This window comes from Pogona vitticeps, chromosome 1 (assembly GCF_051106095.1).
Source record: "Pogona vitticeps strain Pit_001003342236 chromosome 1, PviZW2.1, whole genome shotgun sequence".
Taxonomy (NCBI): domain Eukaryota; kingdom Metazoa; phylum Chordata; class Lepidosauria; order Squamata; family Agamidae; genus Pogona; species Pogona vitticeps.
The window spans coordinates 73,769,981-73,797,211 of NC_135783.1; the positions used below are offsets into that span (position 1 = coordinate 73,769,981).

General features: G+C 40.0%; 1 protein-coding gene across 3 annotated transcripts in view; it reads right to left on the reverse strand.

Moving 5' to 3' along the window:
- Nucleotides 1-27,231, reverse strand: part of AKAP12 (A-kinase anchoring protein 12) — a 78,515-nt gene that overhangs the window by 28,184 nt on the left and 23,100 nt on the right. For 2 of the 3 annotated variants that reach the window (XM_020806441.3, XM_078383259.1), the window contains exon 2: nucleotides 12,712-12,829. The exons of the other annotated variant lie outside the window; for it this stretch is intronic. In XM_020806441.3, coding sequence (XP_020662100.3) covers nucleotides 12,712-12,829 — 118 coding nt within the window. The remainder of the gene's footprint in view (nucleotides 1-12,711; nucleotides 12,830-27,231) is intronic. 3 annotated transcript variants of the gene reach the window in all.

A 27,231-nucleotide genomic window follows, 5' to 3' on the forward strand; every position in this document is an offset into this window, starting at 1 on the left:
CAATTACATTAAAGCTCAAACATATGCAACTGAAGTGGCATGGGGCACAACCATGCAGCAAGTTCAAAACCAGGGATGGTATAAGATCTTTACTTGGGCATGTAACAAACAAATTGATGTGTTTTTATTTTTTTTTCTTCCTTCCCGTGTAAGAAGGAGAGTAAAGCCCCTTGTGATCAAATGTGATCACGTAACTGCTAAGTAACATAATGTCACAGAGTCGCACTTGTGTTCATCAAAAATATAGGACTGGTACTGCAGGTAAGAGGCTTACCCCCCCCTACTCTGGTTGTAACCCTCTACCCCAGACTACTACTAACACCAGAGGAAAATATTCTCTTCAGCAACAAACGGCAGGTGGAAAGAGTAGATTATCAGAAATGGGGGAGAGGACTGAAACCCTTTTATGCACATTGCAATTCCATGCACAGTCCTCTTTCCCATGGCTGTCACCTGAACTCACAAAGTCTACTTTTTTAAAAAATCTCCCCCCCCCCTTGATTTTTCAACTGACTGTCCCACAGCTCTGATGGAGTCCTTTTCACCCTCAAGAAGCCACTGGAGTTTGTGGGATGGGAGGGAGACATCTTTAATTACCAAAGGTTCCTGCCGCCAGAGCAACTATACTGGAAATAGCAATCTGAATACCTCCCTCTCCCATCCTGCAGCCTCCAACAGCTTCCCAACTATGAATGAGATCCCACAGGTGCTTCAGGAACTTTGGGTCAGAAATCAGAAATGTTTATTTTCTGGGAAAAAAATGCAACATTTACTGACATCATCAGATTAATATGGTTTATCATACACAACAGGACTTCAGCCAATGTGTTCAGGTTTCCAAGTAGCCTGTCACACTCTCTTCCAGTCCAGTGAAGTCCATTTCCCTGTCTTCCATTTTCTCACTGAACAATCATGCAATATTTCAGGGCCATTGGATATGCTAATTCCTCAGTCCTCTGTTGATCTCTCCCCATCTTATGGCTGAATCACTGGGATTTAGCAGGGAGTATGACAACGTCTGTCCCCACCGTTTGTCTCAGGCTTCCCTTCTCCTCCTGAGAAGGAGCTAAAATCTTTACAGTAACTGGAAGAAAAACTTAACTTTTCCAGGAAGAGTATACTGTTGCAAGCTACCCCTGCTGTACCAGCTTGGTCTTCAACAGAGAATTAAGAGCCTGACAAACTTAACAAACAGCTGGCTGAATAGCTCAGTGAATTAGGGAGTTGATTTCCCCACTGAGCATCCCAGAAGTAGAGATTAATAAATCACTTTTGAATGCTTGGTACCTAGAGAAGCTTGAAAAGGGCCACCATTAGTCAGAATACACTTGATGGCACACGATTATTATTATTATTACTAACTTAACAAAAAAACTGCTCCTTATTTGTTATGGATTCATGCCCCTCCAGCATGCTGATTTATTTATTTAATTTGTTGAAAATATTTTTACCTCAACTTTCTCCTTAAAAAGGACTGAAGGTGGCTTATATCATTAAAAGATAATATTTAAAACTAGAAACAGTAAGTATACAAATACTAAAAAGGATTAAACAAATACCCCACACTATAGTAAACAAAAGCAACACCAAAAATACATTCAAAGCAGTAAGGTACAAGAATCCATTAAAAAACCCACTCAGGTAGCCAGTCACACAGGGAAAGCTTGCCTGAAGAAAAAGGTTTCTGTCTACTTGAGGAAGGACATCAAAGATGTGGTAGCCTGGCCTCTTGTGGGAGGGATTTCCAAAGTTTGGATATAACTCTATTTTGCTTTGTTGGCAGTCTGGCTGCAGAACACACTGTGACAGTGAACTGAAGTGGATTGGATTGGGACATTTTCAGTCAGTTAACTACAAATTATTTTACTCTGGAAATGACAAACTTAGAAAAAATGGAGTGGCTCTAATACTGAGGCAAGATGTAGCACAGGCCGTCAGGGACTATAATGTGAAATCTGAATAAACAGTATCAGTTACACTTCTGGGGAAACCCATCAACATAACCATCATTTAGATCTATGGTACAAGTGCTGAAGAAGATGGTGGCATTGGAAGCTTTTATGCAAGCATCCAGAAGGAAACTGATCACACATCAAAGCAACACAAAGCTAACAGTATACTCGTAGACAACTGGAATTCAAAAGTAGGAAACAAAGTATAATTACATGTTGTTGGAGAATTTGGCCTGGGGTCAGAAATGAAGCAAGAGAACGACTTTGTCTTTGAAGCCAACAATCTGTTTATTTCAAATAAATGCTTCAAACAACTGAACAGAAGACTGTACACATGGACATCACGAGACAGTCAATACAAAAATAAAATTGACTATGTAATTGGAAGCAGAAGACAGAGAAGCAACATTTTTTCTTCCAAAACAAGACCAGGAGCAGATTGTGGTACTGATCATGAACTGTTATTATTAAACATTAGAGTAAAGCTGAAAAAGTACACTAAAAGAATCATAGTGCCAAAATATAATTTATACAACATTATGAATTTAAAGACCACATAAAGATGAGGTTTGTGTTACTAAACTCAATTGACCATGAAGCAGAAGAACTGTGTATTGAAACCACACATATTATTAGGGAAGAATGCAAAAAGACTATTTCTTTAGTAAAAAGAAAAGAAAAACCTAGATGGATGACTTAAAAGTTGTCAAAGGTAGGTAACAAGCAAAAGTAAAAAAAAGATAGAAACAAAATTACACTAGCTGACCAGGATAAAATAAAAAGAAGGTAAAAATATACTGAAGACCTATACAGAAGAGATAAAAGGATGACAAACTCCTTTAAACAGGAATCTTATGGAGAAGAACCTGCAATTCTAGAAAGTGATGTGAAAGCTGTTCTGAAAGTACTGGGAAGAAATAAATCACCAGGAGTAGATGGGAAACCAATAGAGCTCTTTCAAGCCACAGAGACTGAATTTGTCAATATCCTAACAAGAATATGCCAACAAATAATGGCCCCCATGCTGGCATCATTCAATATACATTCCAATCCCCAAGAAAGGAGATGCCAAGAACTGCAGTAACTATGGGACCATTGCTCTAATTTTCCATGCAGTCAAAGTGATGCTCAAGGTATTGCAACAAATACTTTTACCTTATATAGGGTGAGAAATACCTGATGTTCAAGCTGGATTCCAAAAAGGAGAAGGCACTCAAGGTCATATTGCAAATATCCACTGGCTACTGGAACAAACCAGAGAATTTCAGAAGAATATCAGTCTATGCTTAATAGACTAAAGCAATGTCTTTGACTGTGTTTATCATGAGAAACTATGGGTTGTTTTGAAAGAAACCAGTGTGCGTCAGCACTTGATTGTCCTGGTGCATAAACTGTATTGTGGACAAGAAGCTACCATTAGACAGAATATGGAGAGACCGAATGGTTTCCTATACGCAAAGGTAACAGCCAGGGGTGCATTTTATCCCATTATCTGTTCAATTTGTATGCAGAACATATCCTATGGAAATCCAGCATAGATTCAGACGAAAGAGGAGTAAAAATGAATGGAAGAAACATTAATAATTTAAGCTATGCAGATGACACTGTTTTACTGGCAGAAAGCAACAATGACTTGGAATGACTTTAAGTGAAAGTGTAAGAGGAAACTGCTAAAGCAGGACTGCAGCTGAATGTTAAGAAGATAAAAATCGTAACTCCAGAAGAACTACACAACCTTAATGCTAACAGCGAAGAAATTGAGATTCTTAAAGATTTTGTGTACCTTGGTTGAATCATCGATCCAGTGGGAGACTGCAACCAAGAAATCAAAAGACTGAGACTCAGAAGGGCAGCAATGAAGAAACAAGAAAAGTTAATCAAGTGTAGGGATGTGTCATTGGAGACCAAGACCAAGTTCATCCATGCTATTGTATTCCAAATTATTACATATGGGTGTGAAAGCTGGACAGTAAAGAAAATTGACAGGAAAATAAAATTGATTCATTTGAAATATTGTGCTGGAGGAGAGTTTTGCAGATACCCTGGACTGCCAGAAAGATGAACAAACAAGTGGATCCTAGTGCATATCAAGCCTGAACTATCTCTGGAGGCAAAAATTATGACATTGAGGATGTCATTATTTGGGCCCATCATGACAAGACAGGGTTCTCTGGAAAAGACAATAATGCCGGGAATGTTTGAAGGCAGCAGAAAAAGAGGAAGATCAAATATGAGATGGATTGAATATCTGAAGGAAGCAAAAAAAGAGAGGCTCAACTGTCATCAGATAACATTTACTAGTCAATGTCTGGTACAGGACAACTGTCTCCTAGAAAATATCTCTGATACATCATAGGAAAAGCTGTACACGGTGGCAGAGTACATTTATTAATAGTGTTAGCTGTTCAATATACTTCCCAATGAAATTTAAGAATGCTATTATCACAGAGATGCACAGTATTTGTGTCCTGTGGAAAAGAAAGGTCTTCTCCCTCCATAGCAGCTACATTTGAGGTGGTGCTGGGTAGGGGAAGGAATGGCGGTGGGGGTAGAACATGCCCACATAGGAGAAGAGAGGTTAGATATCTTACATTTATCTCCTCTTCTAGTCCTACCCCCAACCAGATGGTGTCAGGTGACCATATCAGCAAACCCTTGAGCCAAACTGTACTGTTGATGAATGCCAGGTCAGTACAAAATGAGACTGCCCTCATCCACAATGTAATTCTGGATAAGGATGCTGACCTGGCATGCATTACAGAGACCGTGGTAGGAGAGAAGGGTGGTGTTCCCCTCTCCCAGCTGTGTCCGCCTGGGTACTCGGTCCAGCACCAATGTCACTCAGAGGGTCAGGGAGGGGGAATTGCTATCATCTATAGGAGTTCAATCTCTTTGACCAGGCTTCCTATCCCTTTGAGAGGAGGTCTTGAGGGCCTGTATTGTGTGTTGGGCTTACAAGACAGATTGGGGATTCGGTTGGTGTACCGCCCACCCCGCTGCGTACCAACAGTCTCCCTGCCTGAGCTGGCAGAGGTAGTCTCGGACCTGGTGTTGAGGACTCCCAGGCTGTTGGTGCTAGGGGACCTCAACGTCCATGCTGAGGCTGCCTTGACTGGGGCGGCTCAGGACTTCATGGCCGCTATGACAACCATGGGGCTGTCTCAATGTGTCATTGTCCCAACACATGAGAAGGACCATACCTTGGACCTGCTTTTCTCAACGGGACTGGAAGATGGTGGTTTGGATGTGGAGGGGTTGGTTGTGACCCCATTGTCATGGTCAGACCACTTCCTGGTCTAGTCTATTAGCTTCTCCTGTCTCCAAGGATGGGGGAATCTATTAAGATGAGCCACCCTTGGAGACTAATGGATCCAGATGGTTTCCTGAATGCTCTGGGGGATTATCTGTCTGATATGGTCCATCTGATATAAGCTTTAAAATTTATCATTTCATGGACATCTTTCTGTATTTATGTGTGTGTGTGTGGCAATGTTTTCTTTTTTGTCGCATATATGTTTCTTGGAAACAACTGACAAGCTTAAAAACCAGACAAAAGAAAATGACTACTTATAAAAAGTTTTTTTTATATTACCTTGTGTTAATTTTTGAAAAGTAATCTCTAGGTGAAAATAGCACACTAACACACACCTCTCCCCAACCTGGAACCCTTCAAATGTGTTGATTCAAAACTCCATTCACCCAGATCATTGGCCATGCTGGCCAGGGCTAAGGGAAACAGTAGCCCAAAACTACATCTGCCAAGTACAGCTTGGCAAATTTGCATTAAAAAATCAGCAACTAGAAGCTTGGAACTAAAATATTGGGTGGTAAGTACATATTAATTTAGGAAACATGATCCCTACCACACTGCCTTTTCACATTTCTGAAAGGTCTTAGCTCTGCCAGATCACAGTGCAGCCATAGGAGATGCAGCTGGTGATGAGAAGCAGAGGTACAGGGCAGGAAGTCAGTGAGAATGTCTCCCGCTGGCTTCTGCACTGAAATTAAATGAATGCCATTTCTGTAGTACAAAATTTGCAGGTTTCTGTTTTTTAAAAAAATATGTGCAAGCACTGTAGTTTGCAAAAGGGAGAAGACAAATAGCTATGTGTAGACAGGGCTTTCATCAGAAGTAGAAGCAGGCATGATCTGCAACAAAACGTTTCTAACTTTCAGAGGAAGATTCCTCAGCCTTTCAATTAAGCAGACAAATAATCCACTTAGACATATTCAAACCAGCATAAAAACACCTAAACATTTACACAGTTATCCAGGAACCCTTAGAGCTATTTGGCCTTCCCAACAAAGGCTTTTCTTTGCCAGCTAGAGGAAGCCACAATAAATCCTTGCAAATAAAGCTTACATTTATTTGGACAAGCATGCTAACAACTCTAATTGAATCAACAATGTTTTGGCCCTAGCTCTCTCTCTCTCTCTCTCAATCTCTCTCTCTCTCTCTCTCTCTCTCTCTCACTCACTCACTCACTCACTCACTCACTCACTCACACACACACACACACACACAGACTCACTTACTCACTCTTTTGGAATACTGCACACAAAAGCTTTTCACAGGGTTCAATAAAGCTGTTGCTCCCATCCACTCTCTACCCAGTGTATGGGCCAAAATAGGCAACTCCAAGGAAGGTTCAACTGGGCTGATTTCACCATTAAGCAGAATGAGGTGAGCACCTCGGACAGTGGATCACAAACAGCAGCAAATGCACTGTCCTCTCTGTCCCCTACCTAGGGCCCCTTGCCACTTTGGAGAGTTGCCACTGCTGTGTCTTTATGATGCTTTCCAGAGCAACTGAAAACATGTGATTAGCCCCCACAAGCTATCCTCCAAGGCAGCTCAGTTCAAGTAGCTCTGGCTGACCAGTCAAGCTAGCTGGATTCTCTTCAACGCTGAGAGGTGGCAGCAGATTCCCTTCCTGTGGAGATGGTGGCACAAGGGTGTAGTAGGGTTGAGGGAACAATAAAAGAAACGAGACTGAAAGAAATCAGACTGAATTTTTAACAGATGGAGTGTGGCCCTGTTGCTTTTCTTTCTCCTGTAAATACCCTAGAAGTGAGACCCTGAAATAAGCGGGGACAAAAACACAAAAGGCTTTTTCTCATGGACGTTGTCCAGTGTGGAAGGGGGACCACAAGGAAGTCATTTGGAAAAGCTGAAATGCTAAACACCAAGAAAGATACTCTAGAAAGTAAGTACATCTCATACTCTTTAAATACTTTGGTTAGGCTGAACATGAAAAGGCAGGTGAAGAATAGGTATAACTCTTTATACTTTCTACATTATTCAATAACCCAGCAGTAGCATTCTATGTTAAGGATGTAATAAATATTCACAATGTTCTAGTCCTTGATAAGAAAAAGCATCTCAGTATATCCAGACATCCTGTTCAAAAAATTTAAATGAAATGAAATAAAAGAAAGTCAACTGCTATGAGATTCTTCACATCTCCATAGCAGCTAAAAGGCCACAACCTTCTCTTGTCATTATCAACATTAGAAAAAAAAAGCTTGTCTTTTTTTATAAAAACTAACGAAAGAACCTTGCATTTTGCACAAACTATGTTTTTGTGCAAAATACATTTTGGGGTAAAATACACTTTTGCACAAAAACATCTTTGCAAGTTTTTTGGCAAAAAAAAGTCCCAAAATATAAAAAATTCACAAAAAGTCTTATAACCTTATCCAAAAAGGGAAGCAACTTTGAAAACATTTTATTCCCATCTGTGTGAACAAAATAAGTGATGATTTACATTCCCATTCTGCTCCAGTTGAAGCCACCAAACTTCACATACAATGCATTCTAGTCATCCAGATGCAAAATTATTAAGAAATGTATTTTTATGCCAGGCTATCTTGCTACAGGAATGACCCTGGCTGGCAAGCCTGCTATAAATTACAGCAGGCATTCCTACTTTTACAACAATGTAGGCCTTCAATGAAAAATCTAAAGGCTGGAGTAGCCTCCAAGCGAAAGCTGTCCTCCTTTGGTAGGACCACAACTCCACCTAAAACAGATAATCTTTTTAGGAACTGCTTACTGAAATGACTTCCATCTTGGCAGGCAGGATTTGAAACCTGCATTCATTGGCCCTCATTCAACCAACCCATTAAAGCCTCCAGGCAATGATCCAGGTCCTAGACTGCTTCACTTGCTTCAGAATGCATGGAAAGACAGATCTGAGTGTCATTCACATAGTGACACCTCCTTGTTCTAAATGACCATCCCAAGTGACCACATATAGGTGTTAAAAAGTACAGGTACTTAAGAGAGCCATGCTGGAACCCTGCAGCTTGACCATCATGGGGCACATCAGATTTCTCCCAATGTTACTGTCTTCAAGATGTCCTAGAGCAGTGGTTTCCAACCTTGGGTTTCCAAATATTCTTCAACCCAAACCCCCAGAAACTTTCACCACTAGTTGTGCTGGGCCATGATTTCTGAGAGTTTCAGTCTAAGAATATCTGGGAACACAAGGTTGGGAACCACTGTCATCATCATCATTCTTTAATATAGCCACAAACCAGCAAGATTATAAAAAGACAGAACATACAGAAAATTCCTATATGGAGTATATGATTCCTTCTTTCAAGGTGATTGCAATATTTTCTCTTTAGTTCTCATAGCAATCAATAAAAATTTAGACAACCTGTCAGTAATATAAGTGGATGCACCCTCTAAACAGGACAGTAATAAATCTATAGGGCTACCAGTCAGAGAGACACCTATTAGTAGAGAGATTCACTTCTTTCTGCAATCAGGGAACCACTGTCATAGAGGAAGGAACACAGCCACCATATCATTGCACCAGAACTCTCACCATACAAGGCTGGTCCAGGAGAGAGCCATGGTGTCAAAAGCCACTGGGGAAAAACAAGAAAATCAACTGGATTGTCCTTTTCCACCAAGGCAATCAAGGCAGTTTCAGAGGTGATCTCCCAGAACTGAAGCAGTATTACAACATATCCATGAAAACCTGTCTCCTCCGTGCACACCTGAAGTTGATCAACTACCATCAGCTTCACTACCTTGTTACAAAAAGGTCTGTTAAACACCATACATTATTTGTCTAAAACGAAAAGCATCTGCACTTGAGGAAAAAGTGTACCTCTGTCTCTTTCAAGTGTACCACTCCCTGTCACAGAAGAAGAAGAAGAAGAAGAAGAAGAAGAAGAAAAAGAAGAAGAAAAAGAAGAAGAAGAAGAAAAGGATTCACCACCCCTTAGACCATTTGCAGCCTCCTGATTAGCTACATTGGGCAAAGATCCAAAGCCAGGCAGTAAGACCAACTCCTTCGAAGGTGCTGTTCACATCCTTAGATGACAGAAACTGAAGTTGATCCTATATAATTGGACCAGATAGTGCTCTAAATACTTCCTCTCCTACTTAGCATTGCAACAGTCTGAGAGTAAATGTGAAGGATTCCCCCAGAGTGTTAGCAAATTTGTCACACCTGCTCACAAAGGGCTCCACTGAATGAGGCAAGTGGTTTGAACCAAGCAGTTTTATCACAACTCTTAATACCTCACACATTCACAGCTACTGGAAGACGAGATGAAGAACTGAGCATACTTCCCTGGCACTGCAGGTGGCCATGACTGAACATTCATTCCTCTTGCCTGGTGGTATCCGCTGTGAGATTTCTGCCCTTTGTGCTTTAGCTTTCATGCAGCCCTTTTTAGCACCTAAACCAGGGAGCATCCTTAGTCTGAGGGCAACAGAGAAGGTTCTCAGAAACAACTGTGCTGAGTCAAATGCCAGGGTAGGCAGTACACTAACAATATCTCTTTTGTCTATCTGGCAAAAGTGGTTCCCCAAATGACTTCTTGCTTATAAACTCTAGAAATGATACAGACACCCCCACATCTGCAACATATTCGGTGCACCAAGTATCAGTTAGCTCCCTCTCTAGTTCTAAAAAATACACACCAGGTCAGTCCCTTCATCCATGGTCTAGTGGCAGATGAGTATCATTTAATTATGGACTGACATGTGTCAGCAATGACACAGCAACAACAGTATGCATTTTTCACGGTTATGGTCAAAATGACCAGAAAGGGATAACAGCCATCAGATACCTACCATTCCTTCCACTCATCTGACTCATCCTACCAGAACCATCATATCTCCCCTTTACCCACCATCATGGCAATGGATTGCCTATGGCACCCACTTATGCCCTTCCTCACACGATTATATTATGGCTTCACACTTGACTCAAATCATCCATAAACTATAATAAGCTTGTTGATTGCAAAGACTATAAAACAACAACAACAAAGTACCGAACAATAAACAAATGAAAAACATGGTGAAAGGAAAGAGTATTTGCCTTTTTCCCATAATGAACTCTACCTGGCCCACCTGTTACCGTAGAATATGACAGAATCAAAGAGGGAAAACACTACAGGGTGAAATAACAATTGGATTACCAGTTCACCATACAGATGTGCATACATATAGTACTGATTTACTTCATGTCCCCAGTAATTTCTCCTATTCAGCCTGTTCTCTTAGCCAGATTTTGCTAATAGCCCCATATGCTTCTAGTTTCCACCTAGTCACAAAGGAGGAATCCCAACATCCTTCTGTCAAAATTCTCACTGTAAGGCCTTCCCATCACATCTTCCTAACTCACATCTGGAAATTTTGCTAAACCAAATCCCAAAGTGACAAGGACAGTTGCACTACAAACGCTGTGTAAAAGAACCATAAATAGAAATAAGGTGGATTACAACATCTGTCTATATGTTCTCAACTTGCACTCTCTCCTCTGATGGTCTCCCTCATCCTGCCGGCATAGATATCAGTAATTAAAAAAAAAACATAAAAGTTTTTAAAAATTTAAATCAGAAATTTCAGATTTTTATTTTAAAATTCCTTTTTAAAAAGTCCTATGTGATGTTCCTAATTTGAAATGTATTATGGCTCAAAGATGTCATTATAAAATAAAAATCATGCATTCTAATTCAATGTTGGGAGACAATTAATTCATATAATCTTATAAACAACTTTTAAAATAAGATTCCACAGTTCTTGAATTGGAGGCTCAATCTTACAGAGCTCTATAGGCTTCTGCAGAGATTAGTACTTAGCCCAATAAATCCATCAAAAAAATCTGAAGTACCCAAACTGGGCTTATGTCTCCACAGAAAGTACTATTAATATCTCCAGAACTGTTTTCAATAGTTTCTTTGAATGATCCTGATTCCTTTGGAGTGGCTACTCTACTCTTTGATCCGCTATAACTTTTTGTGGACAAAGTGAAGTCCTCTTTTCTTTCTCTAAAAGCACATACTTACTGATACCTGAAAATGTCATGAATAAAGCAAAAGCAGTGTGCTGCTTATATATTGCTTAAAGCAATCTCTGGGCAGTTTACAAATTAATTATGTAAGGCTACACATCCTCATCCCCCAGCAAACTGGGTCCTCAATTTACTGATGTTGGAAGGATAGAATGCTGAGTCATGCTCTAGCTGACTACTCAGATCATGAGTAAAATCTTGACTCCAAAACTGTTTAATCATCACACCATGAGGCTTATCTGAGTTGGAGTCAATTGAGAAAGGATCTTGTAAAGAAAGCAGACCGCCGAGGAATTGATGCTTTTGAACTGTGGTGCTGGAGGAGACTGTTGAGAGTCCCCTGGACTGCAAGGAGAACAAACCTATCAATTCTAAAGGAAATCAAGCCTGAGTGCTCACTGGAAGGACAGATCCTGAAGCTGAGGCTCCGATACTTTGGCCATCTCATGAGAAGAGAAGACTACCTGGAAAAGACCCCAATGTTGGGAAAGTGTGAAGGCAAGAGGAAAAGGGGACAACAAAGGACAAGATGGTTGGACAGTGTCACCGGAGCTACCAACATGAATTTGACACAACTCTGGGAGGCAGTGGAAGACAGGAGGGCCTGGCGTGCTCTGGTCCATGGGGTCATGAAGAGTCGGACATGACTAAACGAACAAACGAGTGAATACTATGCATCGTAATATCTCTGGCTCCCTCTAGTGGCCAGTTCTTGTAATTTCATCTTTAGAAACATTTCTAGGATTTTTCTTGTAATATTTTCAGACTGTGGAAAAGTCAATCAGCAGATAATGATCCCATGGATATGGGGGTCTTACTATATGCATTAACGTTATAGCAAGCAAATAATACAATTTAGAAAGGGAAAAAATCACAAGGTTATATCAAATCTTTAAAACAGCAATTTAAATACATTTTATTGAAATCAAATCCAGCTTGCGTATCACTAAGTCCTGCTGCTACTGCAGAGATCCTCAACCCACCTTTTGTTCATTAGCCATGACAGCTACTTATGCTTCAGAACATAAGCATGTATATGGTGTATAGACAGAAAGCGAAGTGAGAATGCGGAAGGAAGGCACAGGCCTCCCATTCCTTGCAGGGATCACTTGTATAGTCTGCAAGCACACAGTCAGGAGAAAAAGGAAAAATAGGACATTTCACCTTCTATCTGAACTCAATTAGTATTTCACAGGATGAGCAATAGTACGGCTCACACCTCTGGAGATGGGGAATAAATCCAGGTATCTGCTCTCCCTCGAGAGGCACATGCTGCTATTAGAGGTGTCAATTATTTCTTTAGAGAAAAGAGCCCCAAATAATGATCTTTAGCTCAAGGAGTCTATGCACTATAGAAATATCTGAAGTCTTCACTTCCCATTTGTCTTTTCCACAGTTCTACGCAATGTTTGCTGCAGTTACCGGCATCTCCTTACCATCTGTAACGGCGCCTTCTGGCTGCTGTCCATTCAGCTCCTCTGGCTTGAGGCTGAGTGCAACTTGCTCTTCTGCAATTCCGTTAAGGCTGGATATCTGCCCATTTTTCTGTAAAAGCTGCAATGGTCAAAGGAAAGGTTGAAGAGAGAAAAAAAGAGTGAAACAACTCTGTCAATAAAAGTCAAGACCAGCTAAAAATAAGTTCACTTCTTTCTTTCTCCATACAGAGGGAAAGGCACTTCAGGAGACATGTTATAATTTGCAAAACATGGAATGTGCACATGGTGTAGAACAGGGCTGAGCAGACTGTGGCCCTTTAAACCGCATCATGCCTCACCACTGGCTTTGCTGGCTAGTGCTGTTGGGAGTTGCTGTCCAACACCATCTGAAGGGTGACAATTTGCTCCCCTCTGTATGTAGCAAAATAGTTAACATTTAAAGCAGTAAACACAGGGAGCAAAATCACAAAGAGATGGAACTGTCCAAATTAGGGACTAGCACCAAAATTCAGATTCAGAATTAGAGTTCTTTGGATCAGGAATTCAGAATTTTTAAAAGTCAGCATATCCAGATATATGGAACCCCAGTATAGTCAATATGAATAATTTCCCCTTTACTTCTTTCCTACATTTCTATCCTACTATTGTAGCACCATTGAGAATGTCCTAACCTATGGCATTCTTGTATGGTTTGGTAGTAGCTCTGTAGTGTGCAAAAAAAAGCTCTACAGAGAACCATTAAAATTGCCCAGAATATCATCGGGCTCCAGCTATCAACCCTGGATGACATCTTCACATCCCGCTGTCTGAGGAAGTCTCACAACATCCTTAGAGACTTTTCCCATCCTGCTTACAACTTTTTTGAACTGTTGCCATCTGGCAGAAGATATAGAACAATTAAGACTAGAACCACACATTTTCTGAATAGTTATTATCAAAGAGCTATAATTGCACTTAATAATGAACTTAAAGACCACCAGCAGTGAACAGTTGGACAGTGTTACTTAGCCTGCGGTGTAGATGTTTGTATTTTTAGTGGGGGGGGGAGTGTTTGGGGATTTATTTATTTTTAATGTGTGTGCATGTGGGTCTGGTCTCTGGGTATCTGTGTGAATTCTGTTCTATGTGTTTACTATGTATAGACTATGTATAGACTTACAATATATATAGTCAAAAACACAAACAGGCAAAATATTTTACAAGGATTAACTGACACCTTCCCAGTCATTGTGCCAAACAAAAAAGTGCACACCAACAACCAGCAGAGCCTAGGTGCTAGAAAATGACTGTAATGGACAGATGGATGGAACAATGAACAGTGGGAATACTGGCAGGAGGTGCCAGCAGCACTTCTCCTTCTAGAGACGCAGAAGACAAATCACATTAGAAAGTGGGGAAATACCATGGGCAGCACTGGCAGGCAGACTGGAGTAGTAGTTTGCCTGTGGTGGGTGGGAACTGTGCCAGCAGCATGGGAAGCAGCACAGTTGAATGAGTGAGCACAATCTTAAGAGTAGCAGCTAGAAGAATGAAAAAGACAGAAGGAGAGGGCAGCAGACTGAAGCATGGCATATCTAGTACTGTGAACAGAGTGTGCCATTCTTACTTAGAGGGGACTTCAAGGGAGCCCAACAATGGTAGGTTGACTTTAAGGAAAATGTCCCCTGCCTGAAAGAACACTCTCTCACTGGGCACACTAGTTGGTGAGCAGACTGCCAGATTTCCCCAAACAGACTCCTTCAAAACCCATAAGACAAGGAATCAGTCTCTTTTGGCTTTCAGGGCTCCTGCATGTACACCTTCACCTCTGCTTCTGCCATGCCGTTCCTCTGGGGTAGTGTTTCGGGAAGACAAATCCCTGCCATGCTTGTCAAGACAGTGTCCTCTTGTTGCAGGGCTGAGGGACTTTAGAATACAACTGCTGGTACTGCTCTATAGGATGCTATGAACATTGCTGGTTTCTTCCTGCTCTGTGTGATCCTTCAGCACTAGCTGAACCTTCTTCACTAGGTGCTGCTGCATGTGATGGAAAGCTGGCTGGCATTGCCCCATCTCTTGCTGCTGTTTAATATCCATTGCCCAGTGTTCAATTCAGGGGATCAAGAGGGTTGATAGAACGTATTTCTCTTCTCCCACAAGAAGGCAAATCTGTACTGCAGCAGATCCTTTAGCTTGCTGGCCAGGTCCACCACTTCAGACGGGGGGGGGGGGGAGCTGCTTTCCCTCTATGGAATTCCCCATCTATCTAGACTGTTATGCCCTCCATCATGTCAACCAAGCCCTGGAACATTGGGATCCTTTGGCTAAGAATGGCAGCCTCCCCACTAAGGGCCTGTGTTGCACTCTCAAAGCTTTGGAAGACACTTGACCCATGATGTTCGACTCTTCTCTGCCCAGAGCAGTAGCCACACAAATGAAAGTCTCCAGTGTAAGAGGAAGGGCATGGCAGAAGCAGAGGTAAAGGTGTATATGCAGGAGCCCTGAAAGCCAAAAGAGACCAATCCCTTCGCTGTCCAACACTCTTTCAAAAAGGTAGAAAGTAGATTCCCATTGAGTTCCCACATCCTGTATTAGGTGGTGCAGTGACAACCTCAGCTGTTCTTGTGGTGTTATTCTTTCTTAAAAAAACTCATAACTCCAAATGTGCCCAAATTCAGCACAGAGCAAGAGCAAACTGTCTGATACAGCTGTGCCAAATGTAGTGCTGATGTGAGACCCAGCATCAAAACTATGAGTTTTTGTTTGGGGGACACCTCATTTTTGATCAGGCTTATGGGATGCTGAATTGAGCTGTGACACAATACAATTAATCTCTAGAGGGGGGAGGAGCCCAAATCACATTATACTGTTTGTATTCTTACTATGGGAAACTTGAAAAAAGGGATGAAAAATGTGCTGGCACATTTTCTTTTTAAAATATTCTTTTCTCATTGATTATGCACAGGCTGTCGTACAAGGGAACATTCTCCCACAATACTTACTTTGTGGGTCAGTGCTATCTGTCCCACTGCATTAGTACCTCAGAGCTACTAATTCTGGATTTCACTCCCATTAACTGCCTCATTTCTCAGAAAGATCTATGTTGCAATTTAGTTCAATTATGTCTAGTTTCGTAAAGCTGTTTTCTCAGCCCTCTTACTATAACTACTCAGCTCGGTCTTAATTCCAAAGACTAGAAACACAGGCAAGAAGCAAAGAAATCTGAACTAAAAACATGAAGAAGAAAACTAAACCAGAACACTTTCTGGCAATCCAATTAACTTGTTCATTCATGTACTTACATTTTTCCATCCTGTCCTACAGAGATGTCACTCTACAGGCACCTGCACAAAACCTCTGCCAGGTATGTTAGGCCAGGAGATAAGACTAAAATCAATAACTGAGCTTTATGCAGGAACTATTCATTTGAACAGCCAAACAAACGCTTGATCCAAAAATTATTCTCCTTATCTGCCATTACAATTAAAAATAATAATTATTATTTCTATAATATGATTATGAACAGCATGCTGCTGAGACATTCATGAAATGAGAGGCAACTGTTCATCCAAGAGACACTTGCCTTCCTATTTATACATCTTCCAGCATTTCAAATAGGTTTCTCCCTTGAATTGCATTGGTCTGAACAGAGTAGTTTTGGTTATACAGAGATTTTACCCCACTACCTACCTACCTACCTACCTACCTACCTACCTACCTACCTACCTAACTAACTAACTAACTAACTAACTAACTAACTAACTAACTAACTAACTAACTAACTAACTAACTAACTAACTAACTAACTAACTAGTCAATAAATAGTCAATAAACACTGTATCCCAGAACAGTTCAGCACTAAAAGCATTAAAATGGTTTACTTGCCCCCAAGCACAACATCTCTAACTCAGTCTCTAGACCAGGGGGTAATAATGATCTTTAAAGGTTGTTACACACAGAAAGGATTGCCAATGCTATGGAAGAGAACCCTGTATAATTATTTATATGCGCACATTATTTTTATAACTAAAATGGAATTACAATACACTTCATTCAAATGGTGAAAATGATGAGCAGGTGACATGTGTGCCCTGTGGGTCTGTTGTCTAGGTTCATGTTTGTTTGTTTGTTTGTTTGTTTGTTTGTTTGTTTGTTTGTTTGTTTGTTTGTTTGTTTGTTTGTTTGTTTGTTTGGTTGGTTGGTTGGTTGGTTGGTTGGTTGGTTGGTTGGTTGGTTGGTTTTTTACTGCCCCATTAGTGTGAGACACTATTCTGGGTGATTAAGAATCAATAGATTCAAATATAAATAAAAATAAGACAACAACAAAGATAAAAATAAAGGAACAAATCAACTCGACCCTCATAAACCAGGGATGCTGTGAACAATAACCCATAACAGGATAGGCAGGGCAAGAGGCAAATGGGAGGTTTGCCATCAAAGACCTCTGTGAAGAGCAGCATCTTGAGAAACCTCTTAAAGTAGGCAGGGAGAGGTCCAGGGGCAGCTCAACCAGGAGCCAGTTCAAAAGGGCTGGTGCCACAGCCAAAAAGGCCCATGTTCTGGTAGATGGCTATGCCAATATGGATGAGCAAAGTCAAGGCCCCTGGCCTCCTCCCTTACCATTCTTCATCTTTAAATCAAACTTCAAATGCATTGCACTTTAAATACAGAACAGCATCAAAAAGAGGGTTCTCCTCTGACAGCCCTTCAACTAATGTCTGTCTTCTTAAGAAGGACACAAGTCCACCCCACTCCCAAAAAGAACACTGTTTTATCCAGTATAAGAACAAAAGTCACAGGTTTTTTCCATAGTAAATGTGAGGAGAATGGAAAGTTATGAGCTTCTTCATTTGTGAAACTTTCAAAGAAGCAGCCATATTATTAGTCTGCATAAGTATATCAGATAAATTAAATTAAACTAAAATATACTTTTTTGCTTTTATTTGGGGTTTTTTTTTATCTGACATTCAGTTGTGAAATAAATCCAGTGATGAAACGCTCGCTTCTCCCATGTCAGCAGAATATAGAAGACTTTTTAAAAATTCCTATTCCTATTTTCCACAGCAAAGATAATAAAAACCGGAATTCGCCAACACATATCTAACGGATTATACAGTACTGTACATGCTTGTTGGCATGTCTGTGTTAACAGTTAAGTGTTATGAATCTTTTACTAACACAGACAGTGAGCTAACTAACAGTTAATTTTCTACTACACTTACTTTCTTTGAATGAGAATGGTAGATTTTCCATTCCCTTGCATGCCCCTCCATCTCTTTGTGAAGAATATCTAGCCTTGCTTAATGAGTCCTGATGAATGAAGCAACTTTTGCCTCTTCACAAACCAGGAAGATGTGACTACTAATCAGTCTCATTCCTAACATTCCTCACACTATACCCAGGTCCATTCCAAAGATTCCACATAGCAGGCCCAAATGCATTTGTGCTAATTTTGCTTCATTCTCTTAATACTTCTACATTGGTCCTCCTGAAGATTCCAAAAATAAACCAAATCCAGCTGTCTATATACAGTAAATGATTAAGCTATGTGGCAAACCAGAATATTTTTTCCACATTGTTAGCCATGTGTAAGTAATGCAAATGTTAGTGACACTGTATTAGCCATTCCATTTTGATTATTTAGTTCTGTATTTCTTTTATATTCTGCCTTTCCCCCAAGTGCCGGATCCAAGGCAACTCATATCACTGCAGATTATACTTAGCAGTTCTCCAAGAAACAATTTACGTACAATAAAATACATTTATGATCATCCCCATTTATATTCCGCCTTTCTGCAAGGAACTCAAGGCTAGACACATGATCCACCTTCCTATGAGGTACCTCGTATTTCCATCCTGAAAACAACTTTATGAAGCAGATTAAGCTAAGAGACAGTAACCTGCCCATGTCATCCAGTGATGATGAATGTAAGGAGCTGAACGTGGACTCTTAACCTCTGCATGACATCAGTTCCAGTAAAATTAAATATACTGTAAATGCCTCTGGGCAGAAATTTATTCTTATCCCAAAAAAATAAAAATCTGACAGAATCATCATTTTACCCCTTCAATTGCCAATGAATCAATGGTTAGCAAAAGCCTCACAAGATACAATCCAATTTAATGCCATAATCTGTATATTTCAAAAACCAACACATAGTCATAAAAAACCCCTCAATCATCTTAGAAAAATCAAATACTGTACAACATTTGTGAGTGTCTCCCATGTTGCTGCAAAATCTAACTTTATTGAAGCCAACACAAGATTAACGAAACACAACCTTATAGGGCCGACAGGACCCAACAATGTCCAACACTCACAGATGGCTATCTGCTCTCCCAGTCTGTTTCAGTCCTCTTTCTCCCATTCTTTATGGTGAGGAGTGGAGCCCTTTCCTAAATCAGAGCTCTGATCAAGCCACACTTGTGGTTTCAAGGCCGTCTCCCACTTCCATATCATTGCAGCCCCAATCCACAGGGGAGGTACAGGTAGGGAATATAGCAAGCTGTCCTGCCAAGGTAAGGAGCCCAATCACAGCTGGAGGGACCCTTACTGGTCCCACAATACTGTATCAGGTCCTGTGAACCATCAATATATATTCAGTTTATAATTACTGAGTAAAATCTTATTGAGTTTTCACACCAGTCTAACACAACTGGCATAAATCTCAGCAGCAAATTCCTGCAAGCTAAGCAGTTACCATAGGCATTTGACGTTACATATAGAGTCACACAACTCAATGCACAACAGCAAATGTCTACAGGCAATAGGAAACACCTACCTTTTTAAAAAACTTCTAGCAATTTTTTTTAACTTCCAACAACTCATATCCAGTATTCATACAAAATACATTATGCCACCAGCCATAACTAATAGGATTTTGGCTACTGTTGCCATTAGGAGTTTATCCCACATGAAACAGACATACACATTATAACCAAAATATAACATTTTGTTCACTGCTGCCTGAGTTCACTCAGTTGACCAAAATATTTGCTTAGTGAACAAAATAACACAGAAACATAAATTATAATACAATGACTAAAATCCTTTTGCTTAGCATAGTAATTCACAAGCAGAGTAGTTTCATTGGCTTGATGAAACTTATGGAAGAGTTGACTCACTAACTCCCCACTGATTACATGGGCCTATTCTACTTGCGACTTACTATATTAAGGAACAGGATTTCAACCAATGTATGTAACATCATGGATTGCAAATCCCTTTAAAGTTCTAGCTGTATTGTCAAGGCTGTAATTCTATACAAACAATATTTGCCAGAATTCTATTCATAACAATGCAGTGTAATTACTCTGCAGGCTGAGCACTCTGCCATTTCCAAGCAATCTCCAGCCTGCAGTTACGTAAGCCAGAGATCACCTGACTGGAAACAACAGGGACTTATGCTTGTGCAAATTAGTAATGAACACCTGCTTGCTCAACTGCCATACTTCAACTACCACAAGTGCAATGCAGCTAGAGCACATTTAGAAAACAATAACAGGATGCTGGCCATTAAGTCTATAATTCTTTGCAAATTTGACGAGCATAATGAAACTTCTGAGTAGACACATAATAGATTCTGCTGTTAGTGTAAAAAAATTCTGGTAGAGCTGATAAAATGGGCTATAGCTCAAAAAAGTGGATGCCAAATGAAATAAAACAGGCTAGATCATGTCACAACGCTTTGTTTTTATTTTTACTATATCAATAATATGTAGTTTTTAAGCATTTGGGGAAGAAGCTGTCTTCAAATGGAAGATACGAATATTCCTGCAATATGTGTGACACATGTATGTTTTCTGAAGTTGACTTTTAACACAACTGTTTGAGCAGGCAAATCGATCACATGCCTTAGTTGTCACGTACTCAAAAATAAGGCATTGTTCTTACCGCCCCAATTGTTTTGGAATAGATAACCCAAAATATTTATATCTAACAGAATTAATTCAGGAAGGTAAGCACTGTAACTGTGTTACTAAGGAAACTATGGTACTGATAACTGAGGACTAACTCCCATGAGATTGAATTATTGAACTGAGGAATCCAGCGGCTCCCAGAAAGCACAAGAAGTTCGAGGTCACTAGTCTTACTCCCTCCACTTTTCTTTGTCCTCTCTTCTATGATATACTGTTCACTGTTCTGCTGATATCTTCCACTGCTATGCCAACAACATTCAACAGTGCAAGATTACATATTTTGCAATGAAAAACTGGAGGAAGAAACCAGAGAAATAGCTACCCTTGAATTCATTCTAACCAGTAAAACTGATGGTGGAAGAAGTGGCAGTTAGGAAAACTTAGGGGGAAAGTAACTATGTTCTACTTGAGTTCTTGATTTCAAAGGACATAAGAGCAGAGTGTAGCTGCACATGTGCGCTGGATTTTAGAAAAGCCAATTTTAGTAAACCCAGGACAATGATAAGTAAGGTCCTATGACAGGGTAAGGACTCCAAAATAATTTCTTAAAAAAGAAATTCTAAAGGCACAACTACAAACATTTTCCAACAAGAAAAAAAGATAGAAGACAGCAAAAAAGACCAATGTGGCTTTGCAAAATAATAAATAAATAAATAAATAAATAAATAAATAAATAAATAAATAAAAATAATAATAATAATAATAATAATAATAATAATAATAATAATAATAATAATAATAATAATAATAATAATAATAATAATAATAATAATACCACAGACAGGATTTGAAAATAAAAAAGGACACATATAGGAAGTGGAAGGAAGGCCAGGCCAGAAAGTAAGAGTACAGACAAGTAGCAAGGAATTGCAGGGATGACATTAGGAAGGCAAGAGCTGAGACGAATGAGGTGCTGAAAAGCAAGGGGGGGGGAAAGCATTTTTCAGGTATATGCACAGCAAAAGAGAGAGAAAAGAGTCGCTCAGCTACTCAGTGGGAATGGAAAAATGATAACAGACATCAAAGAAAAGATAGAAGTGCTCACTCCTACTTTAGCTCAATCCTTTCCCAGAAGACAGTATAACCCTACAGGCAAATGTGAAGTACAAGCAGAGAAGACAGGATTGCAGCTTGAGACTGATAAACAGTCAATGAATACATTATTACTTTGAACAAATTCAAATCTTTTGGTGCCCAGTGGACTGCAACTACCCAAATTGATGGACTAGCTGAAGAACTCTCAGAACCACTGTCTATTATTTTCCTGAAATCTTGTAAGATGGGTGAAGTGCTAGATGATTAGAAGAGGGCTAACATTGTCCCTATCTTCAAAAGGGCAAAAAAGAGGAACCTGGGAACTACACACCAGTCAGGCTGACATCAATCCCAAGAAAAATTCTGGAGCAGGTTATGGAGTCATCATTCTGCAAGCAACTTCAAAACCAAGTAATAGTAACTAAAAGTCAACACGGATTTGCCAAGAATAAATCCTGCCAGACTAATCTTACCTCATTTTTTCAACCGGCAACCTTCCTGATAGACAGTGGGAATGCTGTAGATATAATATAAGCCCCTAGGACATTTGCTGCAGGCATTGGTCATCTCCCAGATCAACTACTGCAATGCTCTCTATGTGAAACTTCACTTGATCTAGAGACTGCAGTAGGTTCAGAAAGCAGTGCCAGACTGGTGGCTGGTGTGAACAGATTTGCTCACATCTTTCCAGTTCTGCAGTGGTTTACCTGTTATGTCCCAGATCAGGTTCAAGTTTTTGAGGCTTATATATATAAAGCCCTTCACAGGTTCCAATTACACAATGTACTTGTCTGAGCACCATTTCCCAAGATCATCTACCCACACCACTAGATTCCCCGCCCCCCCCAAGAAATGCCAGGTCTTCTTTGCTGAGGCACCCACATTCTGGAGTCAGCTCTATGTAGAACTGCACTTGGCTCCCTCCCACCTGACATTCAGAAGGCATCTGAAGACGTTGCTCTACAGATAGCCTTCCAATACAACACTGCCATACATGCTGCCCTATACGTATTTGGAATCTTGCCTCTTGTGGCAATTTCTTTGCTGCTGTGTTTTATTATTTGCTGTAAACCACCCAGCATAGTACTTTGCACTAATGGGATGGTACACAAATCTAAAAAAATAAATAAATAAGTATTAAATATCTTCAGTAAAGCCTTTAACAAAATGCCCCATTATATTCTGATTAGCGAGTTAACTAGGTGTGGGCTAGATGGAACAGCTGTCAGGTGGATACACAGTTACAGAATCATACTCAGAAAATTCTTATCAACAGCTCCTTCTCCAACTGGGAGGTAACAAGTGGGCTCAATCCTGGGCCTTGTGTTATTCAACATTTTTAATAATGACTTGGATGAGGGGGCAGATGACACAAAATTGAGTGGAACAGCGAATACCCTGGAAGACAGAAATAAAATTCAAAAAGATCCTGATAGGCTTGAGCACTGGGCTGCAGACAACAGAACAACATTTAAAAGAAGTAAGTGCAGAGGAGAGAAAAAATACCAAATGCAGTTACAGGATTGGAGATACTTGGCTCAGTGGTATTACACGCAAGTAGGATCTTGGAATCGTTACAGATCACAAACTGAGTATGAGCCAAGTGTATATAAGTGTAATGTGGCTGCAAAAAACACTAATGCTAGGCTGCATTAAAAAAGTGTGCTGCTTATATACCGCCCCATAGTGCTTCAAGCACTCTCTGGGTGGTTTACAAGTTAATTATGCAGGCTACACATTGCCCCCCCCCCCGCAAGCTGAGTCCTCATTTTACCGACCTCTGAAGGCTAGAAGGCTGAGTCAACCTTGAGCCAGCTACCTGGAATTGAACCCCAGGTCGTGAGCATAGTCTCCAAATCCCATGAAGTGCTAGTTCCCCTCTCTTCAGAACTGATTAGGCCTCATCTTGAGTCTTGTGTCCTGCTCTGGGCAGTACACTTTAAGAAGGATGGCAACAAACTGGAACAAGTTCATAAGAGGGCAATAAGGATGATGAGGGGACTGGAAACCAAGCCCTGTGAGGAAAGACTGAAAGAATTGGAGATGTTTAGCCTTGAGAAAATAAAACTGAGGGGAGATCATACAGAAGAGGGGAGGGGCAGGATCTTGATCATCCTGGATTGAATGGCACATAATAATGAGCTCAGCTACAGGAATCCAGAATTCAGTTGAATATCAGGAAAAACTTACTAGCTGTTTAGAGCAGTACGACAATGGAACCAATTACCTTGGGAGGTGGTGAGTGCTCTCTTGGAAGCATTCAAGAGAAAATTAGACAACCACATGTCAGATATGCTTTGATTTGTATTCCTGTACTGAACAGGGGGTTGGACTCAACAGCCTTATAGGTTCCTTCTAACTCCATTATTCTATGATTTTATTATAGAAATTTATGATCGATGTGTTCACGACATGCCCACACAGACATGCACTGTATAATCTTTTCTTCCTAACCTTGATCCCTGTTCCTTCTCTTTTGTATAGGAAAGCATTTGGGGACAGTCTGAACCTTCTGCTTGCAGGAGGTTATGCAATCTTTTAACATATGTCTGAGGAAAAACAAAGTTTTGTCAAGCCTTAATACGGATCTCTCCATGGGTGTAAACTGAATGAAACCATCCTCTTTTCTTTCTTTCTTGGACCAGCTGATCTCTAACATATCTGGTTTCAAACAACTTATCTTTTCTTTTAGCTGGAGCCCACATAAAGCTTAAGAACCGACATTGCTGAACACAAGCTGCTAGCCTTCACAGAGTAGTTAGTGAGAAAGAATCTGGTCCCTGTGCATACATAAGTACGTATGTATATTTGTCCAAAAATATTTTTAAATACAAGTGTTAGAAAAATGAGATTTTGCCCAGCTCACATACTTTAGAAGGTTATATCTTGAGTGCCCATACTGGCTAAAGGATTCAGGAACTTACAATCCTCTAACCAAAATGGTCAGATCTCTGACCATTTTGTAGGAAATTTTGCATGGATGTTGCCAATCCCATCTTACACAACTGGGTTGATGATATCATGAACAACCTGAGGGATTATGGGAGTTGTAATTCTCTAACAGAAATTGTCAGAACTTAGAGACATTCAATTTTCATGAATATTAATTATTTCTTAATGAAAATTATTCTATAAATTATACATAAAGAGCCCATGCTATCTGGTGGATGATGAAAGTTATAGTCTACATTTACCTGAAGGGCTTTTGGGAGATACAGCTCTCTTATTTCAAAAGACCTCTGAAATAGTAAGAGTATTGTGCATGGATACTACTCACAACCCAATTTAAGATACAAGCTGCATCTTTTAATCCATTTGGAGATCTATCAGCTTAAGAACATGATAAACTCAACCCTGAAAACTACCAGCAAATCTCTCTCTCTCTCTCTCCCCCCCCCCACACACACCAAAATTTATCAAGACATTCTACAAGTCAAAAGTTATTGATGAGGGTCCTACTACTAGAAAAATTGGAATTGCCAGAACACATGCTGCATAAGAAACATTCTCCAGATCTGTTGCTGAGAAAAAATCGTGATTATCGAATACTGACATATTCGAATATTTTGTCTCAGAGGAAACTCAACACAAACATGTTTTCATCCATCTCTAGCTGCTCAGCCATAGAAAGAACTAAGAAGAGGAGGCAAAGGTGAGGTGAAAGACAGCAGCAATTCATTTGTGTATTGATAAAGTGGACACTCTTAATAATTTGGCCCACATCAGCTCCTTTCGGAAGAGGAACAAAAGGTCCTGGGAAAGGGCAGGAAAGGAGGATATGAAATGAAAATGCCATCCTATACACTCCAGACCTCACTATGTGAATGCTTGAAAGCAGGGTAGGCATTGGGTGGCCTTCTAAACCCTGTTTAAGTGCAGCAACACTGATCGATCGTCTGTCACTGTCGGCATGACTGATAGAACATGCATTTTAAAATCTGCTGGGCCACACATTCTTCAGATCCATACTGATATATCTTGCCAAAGTTTATGATCCCAAGGTTTTTTAAAAATGCTGTTGTGGTCTTTGGACAGAGAGAGTGAAAGAAAGGAAAATTAGCAGTTAGAGGTGAAAATTTACACCTTCAAATGCTTTCACCTTTTGTTATGTCCCTGCCTGGCATTATTAGAAGAGGTCAAATGGTGGGAAATTACAGTCTGTAGTATAAAAAAATGGGGCGGAGGCAGTAATACCTATTGCCTATTTCATAATTAGTGTAATGGGGGCTTGATTCTTTTTTCTGCTTAGTAGTATTGACCATCATTTCTTTTTCTCTAACTCACTAGCCAAATCTGCAAGCCTAAGTAAGTACACTTTTCTTGGATCTTCAAACTCCTGTTTCATTCTAGAGAAGTTGGGAGGTAGGAAACACAAGGTATTATGTGGAGTTGCCCCTTGTCAAGTTGCTTCTGAAACCTCATGCCACCAGATGGGGGCATCTGTCACTGTGTAATTATAATGTAAGCCTTTGAGAAATAACTACGTAATTTCGGTTCTAGTCAGTTGTGCAATCTGGGGGGCAATAAATGAATTACTATTCCTGTTTTGACTAGAATGAAAGGTCTCCTTCTAACCCCTTCTTAAACATTTTTCTCAAAGTCCTTGGGAAAAACAACTTCAAGCTTAAATTAGCCACTTAGAAATGTAATCTTTCTGAAAATCAGAATCAGCAAATCTCATTTGCTAAATACCCTCTGAACATTTATTGAAACTTCAAATTCTCTAAATAATTTAGATTTTCCTTCATTACTGGATAAACCAGTTCCAACAAGTACAGATAAACTGCCAAATTAACATGATTAAAGAATCCTCCAAAAACTGTTCCAAAAATTAAACTACTCTCTTATTCATGCCTTCACAGAAACAATTATTCAATAATCTTCAATTCTGCAATACATTTTCTGCTTTAGTGTGCAAAGCAGCCATGTGGCTTCTGTCTTTAGATGCTAAGCTATTCTTCCAGAACAGCAGTTGTGTAGTTGTGTTCTTGTTGCAGCAAAGGAGAGAGTGACTAGGGAGATAAGTGTTTGTGTCTAGGGGCTCATCAATAGGAGCTAGTAATTTACTTTATATAAAAAAATGTTGGGGTACATACATAGTGTATCGTAAAGTGCTTTACATGGACTATCTTTAAATTCATGAGCTTTACCTAGTGAAGACAGCAGCCAGCCAGTTAGTTCCTTGATGTGAGGGCTAAGTAATCAGAGCATGTAACAATGATTCTGTACCTGCAGCACTACTTATGAGTATGTTTCTGGCCTCAACTTAAAGTCATGCTGATAACCTTTGAAGCTTTAAATAGCACAGACTCAGCTTATCTAAAGGACCAATTACACCTGTATGAACTTTCCCAGGTCCTGAGATATGCCATGGAGGCTCTGCTCACCCACTCACCAATACTGTCTATTAGATTAGTGGGGACAAGAGATAGGATCTTTTTTGTGGCTGTGCCATCCTATTGAATGTCCCACCCTGGGATATCTGTATGGCTCCTTTACTGTTTTAAATGAGCTCTGAAAATCTGGATACTCCAATTTGCTTTAAAATGAATACATGCCTATTATTTTTTAAGTGAGTTATTGCTG